This window comes from Pelodiscus sinensis, chromosome 7 (genome assembly GCF_052426305.1).
Source record: "Pelodiscus sinensis isolate ZL-2025 chromosome 7, ASM5242630v1, whole genome shotgun sequence".
NCBI lineage: Eukaryota > Metazoa > Chordata > Testudines > Trionychidae > Pelodiscus > Pelodiscus sinensis.
Genome location: NC_143058.1, coordinates 28,020,818 through 28,034,703, shown reverse-complemented (window position 1 = coordinate 28,034,703; position 13,886 = coordinate 28,020,818). Strand labels below are relative to the sequence as shown.

The window sequence follows — 13,886 nt, the reverse complement described above, 5'->3', positions numbered from 1 at the left end:
TACACCCACATCTTGAATACTGTGTACAGATGTGGTCTTCTCACCTCAAAAAAGATATTTTGGCCTTGGAAAGGGTTCAGAAAAAGGCAACTAAAATGATTAGGGGTTTGGAACGGGACCCATATGAAGAGAGGTTAAAACGACTGGGACTTTTCAGTTTAGAAAAGAGGACACAGAGGGGGGATATGATAGAGGAATATAAAATCATGAGTGGTGTGGAGAGGGTGAACAAAGAAAAGTTATTTATTAGTTCCCATAATATAAGAATTAGAGGACACAAAATGAAATTAATGGGTAGCAGGTTTAAAACTAATAAAACAAAGTTCTTCTTCACACAGCGCATAGTCAACCTGTGGAACTCCTTGCCAGAGGAGGCTGTGAAGGCGAGGATTATAACAGAGTTTAAAGAGAAGCTAGATAATTTCATGGAGGTTAGGTCCATAAAAGGCTATTAGCCAGGGGATAGAAATGGTGTCCCTGGCCTCTGTTTGTCAGAGGCTGGAGAGGGATGGCATGAGACAAATCACTTGATCATTGTCTTCGGTCCACCCTCTCTGGGGCACCTGGCACTGGCCACGGTCGGCAGATAGGCTACTGGGCTAGATGGACCTTTGGTCTGACCCAGTACGGCCATTCTTATGTTCTTATTTCATGTGGTTACACAACTATTCAATAGCACAATATTTAACACCCCTACTTCTGGAAAATGGAAGCAGTGAGAATAGGGTATCTGAGAAGATAGCTCATTCCGCAGCTGTTTAAGGATTTCCTGCACCTGCTTTTTATCAGATTTGCCATTTAATATTGTGTTTTTGTGCAAATGATTTCCTAAAGATATACTCAGCATATACTGCTATAGCTTTTCTCCAGGAAAAACTTCTTATATGCATATTATTGTACACTTTTCCCTTTGTACTTGTGTCAATGGACAATACAATGAAGCAGAGAATCTCATAAGTTACATTGCTGGCGAGACCAAAAAGCAAACTTCAATTAAGTATGAGCAAATACATGAAAAACCCCAGCAAAGGCTTGCAGAATTCATCTACTGCAAAAATATGCTGCCTGTAGTCACAGGGCTCAAGGCAAAACACATGCAGCAAAAACAATCCACAAAGGATATTAAATAGAGTGGATGTGATGAGACAGATGGTTTGCATGCATGTATGTCAAACATTCTCAACAAAACCCACACAATATCCAAGAATGCTTAGTGCCTGAAGGAACCGGCAAACATTCAAAAAAGAAATCAGAGAAGAATTATAAAACAGCAGAATAAGAGCCATCCTTGAGGGAAGGAAAAAGTCAAAATCATTGGAAAGAATGTAATCACCCCCCAGGGTATTTCAAAACAGATAGGCACCTGGCTAGAGTTCAAGTCAGTTTAGTCAGTGCAATGGAACAGTACATCTAGGTAAGCATACTAGCTGCCTAAAGTAACAACTAGAATTTTAAAATATCAAAGAAAACACTTATAGGGGATAGTGAGTTACAAAGTAAATGATATACTAGAGAGAACACATGTTCCTGGTCCTTTCACTAGAAGCCCTTGGCTTATTTGAAGTCCTCGTGATCAATGTTAACTATTATCTAACAGTTTTTCAACTGAAATCTGCCAAGGCAATGTAGAAAATGCAAAAAACAACAACATGTTTACAAAACAGGTGTTAACATCAGCATGGAGATAACCATGTGAAGTCAACACACTGTTCAAATTTGCAAAGCAGTCACACGTACACACACACACACACACACACACACACACACACACACACACACGGACGGAACCTCCAACCACAATTCCTCCATTCATGAGCAATTCCTTTAACAAACATTTTCAGGCACATCACACTGGCTCCACCTGGTGCACAAATGCAGAACTTTCCTGGTTCTCACTACTTGACAAAAAAAAAAAATCTAGCAAGTATCACATGCAAGGAACAAATATAAGTTTTTAAAAATATGTATGAACAAACTACAAATTACATCTGAGTTGGGATATTTAGCCACAATCTAAATACGCGGACACAAATTCTAGATGGGGAGAAAGCCACATGAACATGTCAAAGCTATAAATGCTTAGTCAAAGCAGAGAAAAGAAGGAATATTTAAAGCCAGCATGAGGCTTCACAGAGGCACATATTTTATGGTCAGAAGGGACCACTGTGATCACCTGCTGTGATATCCTTCATAACACAAGCCATAGGACATCCCTAAATTAATACTTGTTTCACATCCAATAGCTAGAGTTGAACTAGAGCAGCTCTCTTAGGGTATGTCTACACTGCATTCCTCGTTCAAGAGAGAAATGCAAATGCAGGTGAGTGAAATGGCAAATGAAGCACAGATTTGAATTTCCCACACTCCATTTGCATAATGGCATCCGGGTGCCAGTCTAGACAGGGTTATTTCGAGAAAATAACTCCTGTTACTGGTTATTTCAAAAGAAGGGCTTTTTTCAAAATAACCTCATCTAGACTGCATTTTTTCTTTCAAAATAGGGTATTTTGAAAAAGCGCCTGGATGCCATTATGCAAATGAAGCGTGGGAAATTCAAATCCGTCCTTCATTTGCAATTTTGCTTGCCTGCATTGGCATTCCTCTCTCGAAATACCCTTAGAAAAACCTCCAGTCTTGATTCAAATATTTTCAGTGATGGAGAATCCACCAAAATCATTGATTAGTTGTTCCCATGGTTAATTATCCTCACTGATTAAAAAAACACCTGTGCCATACTTCCAATCTGAATTTGTCCAGCTTCACCTTTCAGCCATGGAATCTTGTTAAATCCACGATGACTCCAAGATATCTTTTCTGATTAGTTGTAGCTAAATTAGCCCCCATCATATTATATATATAGTTGGGGTTAGCGCCCCCCTCCCCCTCCAGAACCAGGGAGATGCGGAGTGGCTTTTCTCGCTGCGGAGGACGCAGGTCTGCTGGGGGGAACAAGACACCAGCCAAAAGGGGGCACCCCAGAGCCTAGGGAACAGCAGGAGCAGCAGGCAGTGAGACCCATTGTGTTACAGTCCCCACCTTGGGAGCAACAGCTCTTTCCCTCTTCAGCTCTAGAGCTGCAAGTATCTTGTTAGCGTCACGTGAAATTAACAAGTCCCTTCTAGCCTGGCAGAGGTGAAGCTGAAAAATTACCCAATGGTGTGGGTGGGCAAGAATGGGGAGGAGCAGGACAGAAGGGAAGAGGGGATAAGCCCCAACCCCACACTCTGGCTGGAGCGGAGCAGGGTAAGCCCCGAGGGGATGGGTCTGGTTGCAAAGTGGGTGAGTGGACAATGAGGACCCACCTGTGGCTAAACTCCTGTTCCCAACACAGAATTTTTCTTTAAAATTAATCCTGTGGATAAATTCACACACACACTTCACAGGAAGGGATTTCCATTTTCTGCTCAGCAGAATACAACAACAGCTTTGATTGTATCAATATTTCACTGTGCTCTCCAATGACTATTGATTACACTTAATACCCATTTCACTGAACCATCTGTAGCAAATTCTATTTGGAACAGTAATATGCATTGAATAAACTTTTTTTAGTTATAAAAAACAAAGATTCTGACTATTAAATGAGTAACTGGGATCTTTCAGGTACCCCAAAAGGAAGATTTGGATATAGCATGAAACACTGAAACTTATGATCAATTTTTAATTAAAATATCAACCAAAAAAACCTTCATATCAAAACAGTATGTGTTTTTCTTAGAATAAGGAAGTTGTATGAGAATCAGGGTCTTTTCCACCTAACTCCAGCTCCCTGTCCCCCCCCAAAATATGTACCAGTTCCGACTTACATACAAATTCAACTTAAGAACAAACCTACAGTCCCTATCTTGTACGTAACCCGGGGACTGCCTGTACTTTACATTTATCCACATTACATTTCATTTGCCATTTTTGCCCAGTCACTTAGTTTGGTGAGATCTTTTTAGGTTCTTCACAGTCTGCTTTGGTCTTAATTACCTTGAGCAGTTTAGTGTCATCTGCAAACTTTGCCACCTCACGGTTTACCCCTTTCTCCAGATCATTTATGAATAAGTTGAATAGGACTGGTCCTAAGACTGACCCTTGGGGAACACCACTAGTTACCCCTCTTCATTCTGAAAATTTACCATTTATTCCTACCGTTTGTTTTCTGTCTTTTAACCAGTTCTCAGTCCATGGAAGGATCTTCCCTCTTATCCCATGACAACCTAATTTACACAAGAGCCTTTGGTGAGGGACCTTGTCAAAGGCTTTCTGGAAATCTAAGCACACTATATCTACTGGATCCCCCTTGTCCATATGTTTGTTAACACCCTTCAAAGAACTCTAATAGATTAGTAAGACATGATTTCCCTTTACAGAAACCATGTTGACTTTCGCCCAACAAATTATGTTCTTCTATGTGTCTGATAATTTTATTCTTTACTATTGTTTCAACTAATTTGCCTGGAACTGATGTTAGATTTACCAGTCTGTAATTGTGGGGATCGCCTCTAGAGCCCTTTTTAAATACTGGCGTTACATTAGCTATCTTCTAGTCATTGGGTACAGAAGCTGATTTAAAGGATGGGTTACAAACCATAGTTAATAGTTCTGTAATTTCACATTTCAGTTCTTTCAGAACTCTTGGGTCAATGCCATCTGGTCCCGGTGACTTGTTACTGTTAAGTTTATCAATTAATTCCAAAACCTCCTCTAATGACACTTCAATCTGTGACAAGTCCTCAGATTTCTCACCTACAAGGTTTGGGAATCTCCCTAACATCCTCAGCCGTGAAGACTGAAGCAAAGAATTCATTTAGTTTCTCCACAATTACTTTATTGTGTATAAGTGCTCCTTTTGTATCTCGATCATCCAGGGGCACCACTGGTTGTTTAGCAGGCTTCCTGTTTATGATGTACTTAAAAACATTTTGTTATTATCTTTTGAGTTTTTGGCTAGCTGTTCTTCACACCCCTTTTTGGCTTTTCTTATTACACTTTTACACTTAATTTGGCAGTGTTTATATTCCTTTCTATTTACCTCACTAAGATTTAACTTCCACTTTTTAAAATATGTCTTTTTATCTCTCACTGCTTCTTTTACATAGTTGTTAAGCTCCGGTGGCTCTTTAGTTCTTCTACTATATTTTTTAATTTGGGGTATACATTTAAATTGGGCTTCTATTATGGTGTCTTTGAAAAGTGTCCATGCAGCTTGCAGGGATTTTACTTTAGTCACTGTACCTTTTAATTTCTGTTTACTAACCTCCTCATTTTTGCATAGTTCCTCTTTTTGAAATTAAATGCCAGAGTGTTGGCTGCTGAGGTGTTCTTCCCACCACAGGAACGTTAAATGTTAATATATTATGGTCACTATTTCCAAGTGGTCCTGTTAAAGTTACCTCTTGGACCAGATCCTGCATGCCACTCAGGACTAAATCGAGAACTACCTCTCCCCTTGTGGGTTCCTGTACCAGCTGCTCCAAGAAGCAGTCATTTAGGTATCAAGAAATTTTGTCTTTGCAGCTTGTCCTGAGGATATGTACCCAGTCAATATGGGGATAGTTGAAATCTCCCACTATTACTGAATTCTCAAAAAGTGTTTGACAAATCAAATGTTTTTTGGGTTTCTCGTTTGTGAAAATTTGCCATTTTGATTTGGCAAGATCTCCATTTTTGCAGGACCACAAAATTGTTTTTCCTAGTTCTAATCTAATCTAAACAGCCCTACTCCCCTTTCAGTTTCCTAAACACAGAGTTCATCTCAATATGCTAGCCAACATCCATCCTCTTCCTCCAATAAATGGCAGAGTGACACGGGTGTTGGGGGAAAGGCCAGCTGGGGAAGGCAACCCCAGCCCAGCTCCTTCTGCTCAAAGGCTCATCCCTTCTACCAAGGCCATGCCCATTCTCAACCCAATCCTTCTGGGCCACTTATAGATCCATGTCTGCCATACTGTGGCCCCTGGCAGCTAGGGAAAGTCAGGCTACTGAGCCGTGGTCTCCTCCCTCCCTGGCGGCTGGGGGAAGCTGGGCTGCCATGCAGCAGCCTGATGCCTCCCTGGCAAGTGGGGAAAGCAGAGCTGCCTTCTCCAGTTACCGGAGCCAGACTGCTGCGCCACAGCCCCAGCCTTCCCTGGCGGCAGCCCCCGCCTTAGGTGGTCAGTCTCACAGGCAATTTTGGGAAGGCTGTGCCTCCCTGTGCCTACATTACCCATCGCCCATGCACAACGAGGCTGAGGCATCAGCCCACTGCCATGTTCTTTCTTCCATTTACTACAACAACTGGTGCTTTAGCTGATTGCATTGTTGAGTTTTGTACTATGTGGTGCTAGAAACTCAACATTCCTATGCAACTGCCACAGAGGATTAAAACAGAGGATAGTTCTTTCTTAAACTTGTTCTGCTTACCTGTTGTCTAGAATTTATCACCTCACATCAGTACTGGATAAAGTCAAAGCTAACCAAAGAGCAATTGCCTAATTTCCCCTTCCTCCATTTTGCATCAGAAACAGAACACGTTTCATCAAGATGTAGGGCACAGAGTTTTATAATGTTTTATGTAATGTGCTTAATGGGCAGTATGAAAATAAATGTTAAACTCTGTTGGCCACCCTTTTCTGGTTAGCATGGAAGAACAGTCTTTTAGGCCCTTAATAAAGATACATCAGGCAAACTGCTTGTGTTTGTATATGATGTTATGACAGAAAGAGATCAGAAGGATCCTACTGATTCAGTACGATCGCACTGTTGCTCTTAGCAGTAATCAGAATATAGATTGTGTTATAAAGAAAATACAATGAATTAATTAAAAGTTTGTACTAATAGAAGCTTTGTACCAAAATAGATTGATACCTTTTGTATGGACAATCATATCCCTTTTCCCATGTGTGAAATTGTAGTGTCATTCCTGGGGACAGGGACTGAGTTTGAAATGTAAGTGTTTGGAGTAGAAGTTGTAAAACTCAGAGGCACCAAGCTACCATCAACTGGGCCCAATACAAAGCAGACCAATGGAAGACATTATGGACAGTGTTACATTGTCAATAAATGTGGCATTTTGCCTTATCCACCTAAAAAGATCCTGTAAAATTCTTTCAAGTATAACAAGGATTTTTCCAAGACATCAATTTTTGTAAATCCTATACAGTTTCCAAATTGCTGCTTTTTGTTCCCCTTTGGCATGCCACTTTCTGTAAGTGGCACTCACAGTATAGAGAACGGTACATTTTAACCTAGGTCTGTGTTGCTATAGGAACCATCTACCAGATAGTTCATCTCTCAAGTGGTCTCTCATCCTTATGACATGAGATTTGCTTCTGAAAGTTCACATTCTGAATGGCGTCCAAAAGACATCTCCCCTCCCTCCCCCCGCAAGTATCTAGAATCACATAACAGTCTGCTTCTGCATGCATACACAAAATAGTTGCTCAAACTTTTCAATTACATAACATTGCCTCTGGATACTCTGGGTATTCTCTACTCTAAATACAGGGAATACTGCAAACAGGGAGGACAAATTTATGTCATCCAAAGCAAAAAGATAATAAAAGGAAAATTTGCAAGGGCAGCCACTATACATGGGAATCCTTGAATCCTTGCCACATAACATAGGTTTTTACTTTTGTACTTTCCATATTGCAGCCTATATTTATAACAGCGGTTTAGTTTACATAAAAAATGTCCAGTTGCATATTGCAGCTGTGTTGGTCCCAGATGGACAAGGTGGGTGGGGAAATACCTTTTATTGGACCAAATTCTGTTGGCGAGAGAAGCTTTCAAGCTAGACAGAGCTCTTCTTCAGGTCTGGGCATAATGAGAAAGGACAGAATCCAAACCAGCAGCTTGCACAGTGTTCTGACAGTGCATTCTTTCCCAAGATAATGGTTATTATTCTTCTTTGTAACTAAACCTCCAGAAAAACAGATTCCCCATCAAAGCCTCCACAATTTTCTAAAAACAAGAACACTGAGCACCAGCAGATGTAAATGTCATTCTGAACTCACTTACTGCTTATTTCATGTTCTGGCAGTAGCTGGAGTTTGACATTCCTCCTCCTCGGATAGCATGGGCAGCTGTTGGAGAAGATGCTGGGTAATGGCCAGGGCGGATAGGCTTGGCTGTAGTGGGAAAATCAAAACACCAGAATTTAACACTCATAGCAGCAACTGCACCTCACTGTCTGCTCTGTACACAACTGGACGGTTTTAAAAGTAACTATTCTAGGCATTTCTTAACAGCTATAAAAATTTGGGCCAAATTCTGACACTGGGGAAAATGACATAACTTTCCTCTCTCTGTCCACAGATACATACTGCAATGATCACTTGCCCATTTTTTGCCAGCAATCATTCCTCTATACAACCACCCCTATATTCTGCTGCTCAGTGCAGCTGATTGGGGAAGAATACATAGAGATCACTGCTTGGGTTGGCCAGCCAGGTACTTGCATATGCCTATTTTCTCCCTCTGTGACACTCCTGGAGGAGAGAAAGCATCTTTTGGGAACTTTCTGCAAGAGGCAGAATGAAAGCATTAAGTGTATGTGCACCTTGTTACCCCCTCAAATTTTCTGGTATGAGCACACAAGCTTCACCATCCAAAATGTGGCCTTTCCATTGGCACTGTTCCACCACAAGATGTGAAAACAATTCCACTATAGCTGTGTGTGCAGTCTTTGGTAGCCACAGACATCCCCAAGCTGCACAGCAATTACATTTTGAACTGAAATATGCACAGAAGTGAGAGGAAAAGCAACAAGGAGGATAGAAGAGAGGTTAACTTAAAGACAATCCAGGTGACGAAAGGTCATTAGAACTACACAAGACACAGTAAGCAATCTAAATCAGTAAAACAAAAATCTGAAGATCTTCAGCCTTCTAGTGGGATATGTTCTATAGAAGTGAGGTTTCTGGAGTGTCCATGAACAAGGCGTGTACCTCGTGGTCAGGGAAGCTAGCCCACTACCTCGCAAAACCTCCCAGCTGGTGCCCTGAGTCCCATTGGCCAACTGTCTGGTGGCCAAAGAAGTCCAGAGGAGCTCTGAGCCCAGGCCACTCAGAATCCTGGAGGAGCTCTGAGCTTGGCCGTGGACCCACCCCAAGGCAGTGCCAGAGAGCATTAGCAGAGGTTTGGAGAGATTAGCCTCCCCTAGATCTCCGTTACCCGCCATGCAAGGAAGTTGGTGAAACAACTCAGAATCAATAGTTTGGCTTGGATGCCTTCTAATATCACAGCACTTTTAAGATGTACACAAAGTTTACAAATAGCCTAACAGTTCATTTGCGTTTTGTCCTTACCAATCTGAGCAGAGTGTGCTCTCCTTGCCATGTTCTTGGCTCTTACAGCCTCTTTAATGCGATCTACCTCCTGCTGGTAGCGTTTGCGGTCCCGCATGGCATTCTCCTTGGCTTCCTTCAGTGCACTTTCCAGGGTCTTAACTCTCTCTGCTGTAGCTCGAAGTCGTTTTTCCAGCTTAGGAAGCTCACAACGAAGATCTGCATTATCACGTACCAACTGCAGTAGGAATAGGAAGAAATGGTGTTAGACCACATGGCTTTGCAAAGGGGGTATTTGATAAGCCATCATGTCGTGTGGAGACAGAAGACTTCAGTATCATCCTTACAGAAAACTTTAATACATAACTGGACAAGGAAAGCAGGAGTCTAGCCTTTTTCAGTGACAGCTGTATTTAATTTGTGCACCTCAATACTGTCTTTCAAATTGAATTTAGGCAGATTTATTTCCTAAGGATAAAAATATCCATAGCTTATTGCCCCAATTCATACAAAGATGAAACTAGAACTGCTCTGTGTTTTCCATATGCGTAAACTTCATGCTCTTACCAACAACACTGTTTCATATATTGGATTGCCTTCAGCACGACCTTCCTGAACTGTACCCACCACTAATAGTTAAATGTATGTGAAACAGAGCTTAATCTCCAATTTCCTCTCTCTTCCTACCTCAGTAAGAATGTATAGTTTGTTGAATCAGCCTGTTGCTGCTGAAAACTCACTGGGGGGGGGGGGGGGGAAATCAAGCAATAATTAATTTGTTAACCCTCAGAACACTAATTATGCCAAAATAGTTAACATATTGGGGAAACACCTAGTTTTCTGTGATTTCAGATAAACTACAGCAAGTGAGTGGACATTCCATCATAGAGGAAGAACGAGTTTCTGATTGCCTGGAGCTAGGCCAGCCTCAGGACTTTTGGGAGGAATTAGTCTTTAATCTGCACAGAGAACCCTACATCTCCTCTTCCATACTGCACTCCAATTCCCTCTGCTTTCAGTTTCCTGGTTTGAAGCCAGGAGCCATTGTTGGCAAGCTAGATCATACCCCCAAACTATTCTAGAGACAGAAAAGAACAGTCACAAAGCCAGAAAAGCAGAGGAGTGGCAGGGACAAAAGGACAGGCCCAATGAGGATATATGCACACATACAAAGGGGACTTTATTCAGCTCTAGTCCCTATATAAAAAGGGCACTAAAAGTAACTATTTGTTTTGTTTTTTAAATGTTGTATGGACACATTGATAAAGTCTTGCGCAAACAATTACTGAAGTTCATTAGACTGGCATAAATATGCATTTTGTCTAGCATCATGTGTTCATGACACATGTATTCAGTACACAAATATTGCAAGTCCAGAAAACCATCTCAGACTCCAACTTATTCCAGATGCAATGAATGTTAACCTAATACCACGTGTATTTTTGCAAACTAAACATCATTCCAATGTAACAATATCTGCAGCAAAATTACCTTCAATAAAGTATCCTAGGGTAATTATATAGATACTCTCTCAATTAATTATAAAATCATCCACTAAAGTGTCAATTAAAATGTGTTTTGGAAGAATCTAAAATAGTAAAAAATTAGCAGCATTCTCCTATGACTAGTACTTCAGAGAAGGCCATGGTTAAAAATTAACTGGAGAAAATAAATAATAGACTTTCCCACTTTCTATTTAAAGTGTGACTGCTGAAATCAAAGCCAGAGATATTAGTCCCACCTGCTTGTGAACCTTTGTAAGCTGCTCCAGATTGTTCTCAAGAAAGGAAATTTTCTGCTTCTGAGCAGCACTTCCTCCTCCATCATCGCTGTCCAGTTCAACACTCTGCACAGAATGCAAATGACAGAATTAGAGCCAAACCTCTGAATCCAGTGATAGAGGAAAGCTAGGGTTTTGTTGGGAGTCTTGTAAGCTCCTTAAAGGGAGACTACTGCTCAACAAATACAGGTCAAAGAGAGATTGCTTTTCCGTTCATTTTGTGTTCTTGACATCTACATTCCTCCAAGTGTGGAAATTAAACAAATAAAAACCTTCACCAAAAAAGCTTAAGGGTCCAGAAAAGGGAGCGCTGTAAAACATTTTGACTAGCTTCAATGTTGACAAAAAGTTCAGTTTGTCTGTGATTAGAGATAAAAAATTGTGCTAAAAAACTGTGTGTCAGAGGTGCATAGAGAGTTTCTCAAATTTATTTTGCTTAAGGAAAAGATGAGGAGTTTTGAATCATAAAAACCGACAGCAACACACAACTATGGCTCAAGTCAGCATAAGTTTTAGGTATGGGTTTGGGTCAGTTCTAGGTTAGTAACTGATAAGCTAGATCAGCCCAGTTCACAGAAAAACTAGTTAGATGAAAAAGCCTCAAAAACAGGAGCTGAAGCAGAATTTGATTTTCTAGATAGAGCTAAGTGCTTGCCAAATATCAATACCCCTACCCACAAAAAAGGTGTACCATTAGCAGGAGAACAGCAAGCTCTCTGGCTTCCAAAAACCAAGGTAATGGCATGTAATATAAGAACACCGATCAATAAATTATAGCTCTACTGGATTTACACCAGGAATGATATGATTCAGCGATATAATAGCCTGGCAATATATTTACTGGGAAAGGAGGAGATTCTGTTGAAATAAAATCCAAGATTTGAACTTACTTTTTTGACTCGAGTTGTAAGGTCTTGGACAAAGAGTTTTCGTAGATTGTGGAGGGTCTGAAGTTCTCTTGCCTGGAAACAGAATTTAAACAACAAAAAGTCAGTAAAATTTAGCAGAAGCTGCTGTAAAATTTCTCCTCACATAAGAGCATGTAGGGTACATTACTATATCTATCTATCTATGCAGGTATGCCAAAACATACATCTATGGTTACTGTTTAAGTAACTAAATTAGTGAATTGTATCAATTGAAAGAAGGGACAGGAAATTGAGACGTAACTGATGTGTGGAAATCCAGGATTATCTAGTGTAAAATAGTACCAGACCACATCATTCCAATTTAACAGTATCCAGGGCAAAATTACCTTCAATAAAATATCGTAGGGTAATTATACAGATACTCTCTCAATTAATTAATCTCTCTTCAATGTCCATACTCATCTCACATCAATCAAAATTGAATTGATTTTAAAAGGGAAAAAAGCCACATCACAATGAGAAACGGCTTAGTTCTTGTGACACCCCCCATAGTTCACTGCTTTTGGTTACGTGTCTGCAGCCCAGTTCTTTCTGAAAAAACATCTGACACTGAAAAAAACCTAAATCAACCAGAAAGACACTCTCAAAAGCTGGCCACAGTAACATGTCCTGATCTATTAAATGACATTCAAATCACTGAGGCTTGGATTCATGCTACGACAAACCTATACACTGAAAGATGATGACATTGTACATGCACATAGATACCAAGGTGCGTGTACAATGTCTAAAAATACCATGGGTTCATTCCTAAGCTTTCAACACTGTTTAATTTTGCTAAGTGTCAGCATAATAGCCAACTTATTCAAAGAGAAATGTGAGAGGCATGGCACAAAGTCTTAATCCTTTGCCCATTCTGTGAAGGGCAAAGAAACCAGTTACAGGAAGGAAATGTGCATAACCATTTGGATAAATCATGAATTCTAATCCATTCTCTGTTTTTTTATATGTTGCAGTGATATGAAGGATGTGCCCCAAGTAGAAAAGCAAAGGTTGTGCTTATCAATACTATCTTCTCACACATTACAATTTGAACTGGCCACTCAAATCAGGAGCAATAATACTATAAACTTTGGACTGCCACTTTTTATCTCTCTCACTGGGAAAAATTACAAAGTGATTCTGAACCCTCCCCCCCCCCAAAAAAAGAGAAACTACTGCAGATGAATGGACAGAAGTGCTTACTTCCAATTATCCAGACACACACACAAAAAGTAAGTAGAAAAGTGTTATGACAATTATCCACATATACTGTTGTAGTCATAGCACATACCTTACCTTGTACTATTGCAAACATACTGATGTACGTACCCCAAAGCTCTTATCCAAAGCAAGGGGCAGCACAAATCCCTCTGCTGTCCTAGAGGGACTCTATCACTAGCACCATTCCATCCATAGACCTGTTCGAAGTGGTCACTCTAGGCTCTGTGCTTTGGGGGCCCCCCTATGGGGACTGCCTCAACTATCCTACGGATAGGCCTGGTGCAGGATAGCAGCAGGGGTTGCTCCCAACCTCACTGTGGTAGCAGGAGCCGGAGCAGCCTGGCAACCTGCTCCACTCCACCACCCTCTCCCAGCCCCCTCTGCTTCTCTGTAGCAGCAGTAAGCAAAGTGTCTTGGCCCCAAGATGCTCCAATTCCCACCACCACAGAGATCCAAGGCACAGCACGCAGGCAGGATGGGGGGGGGGGGCACAGCACAGCGGAGCAGGCAGTCAGGCTGCTCCAGCTCCCTCTGCTACAGTGAGTGGGGGGAGAGTAGGGTGACTCCAGCTGCTACCGGCCCTCTATAATACCCCCAGTTTGTGTCACACAGAAGATGGGGTAAGGGGGCAGAGCAGTGGCAGAGCTTGGGGGAGGTGGGAGACGATGGTAGAGCAGAGGTTGGGCAGGACCTGCGGAGGGTGGGGTTAGCCCCAAG

General features: G+C 41.3%; 1 protein-coding gene across 2 annotated transcripts in view; it reads right to left on the bottom strand.

Annotated features, from left to right (window-relative positions):
* The window catches only part of KIF5C (kinesin family member 5C), a 135,437-nt gene that overhangs the window by 12,313 nt on the left and 109,238 nt on the right, over positions 1-13,886 (bottom strand). For both annotated transcript variants that reach the window (XM_075933349.2, XM_075933348.2), the window contains exons 22-25: positions 11,928-11,999; positions 10,999-11,103; positions 9,279-9,495; positions 7,990-8,099 (exon numbers count right to left, since the gene is read on the bottom strand). In XM_075933349.2, coding sequence (XP_075789464.1) covers positions 7,993-8,099; positions 9,279-9,495; positions 10,999-11,103; positions 11,928-11,999 — 501 coding nt within the window. In that variant the 3' untranslated portion in view covers positions 7,990-7,992. The remainder of the gene's footprint in view (positions 1-7,989; positions 8,100-9,278; positions 9,496-10,998; positions 11,104-11,927; positions 12,000-13,886) is intronic.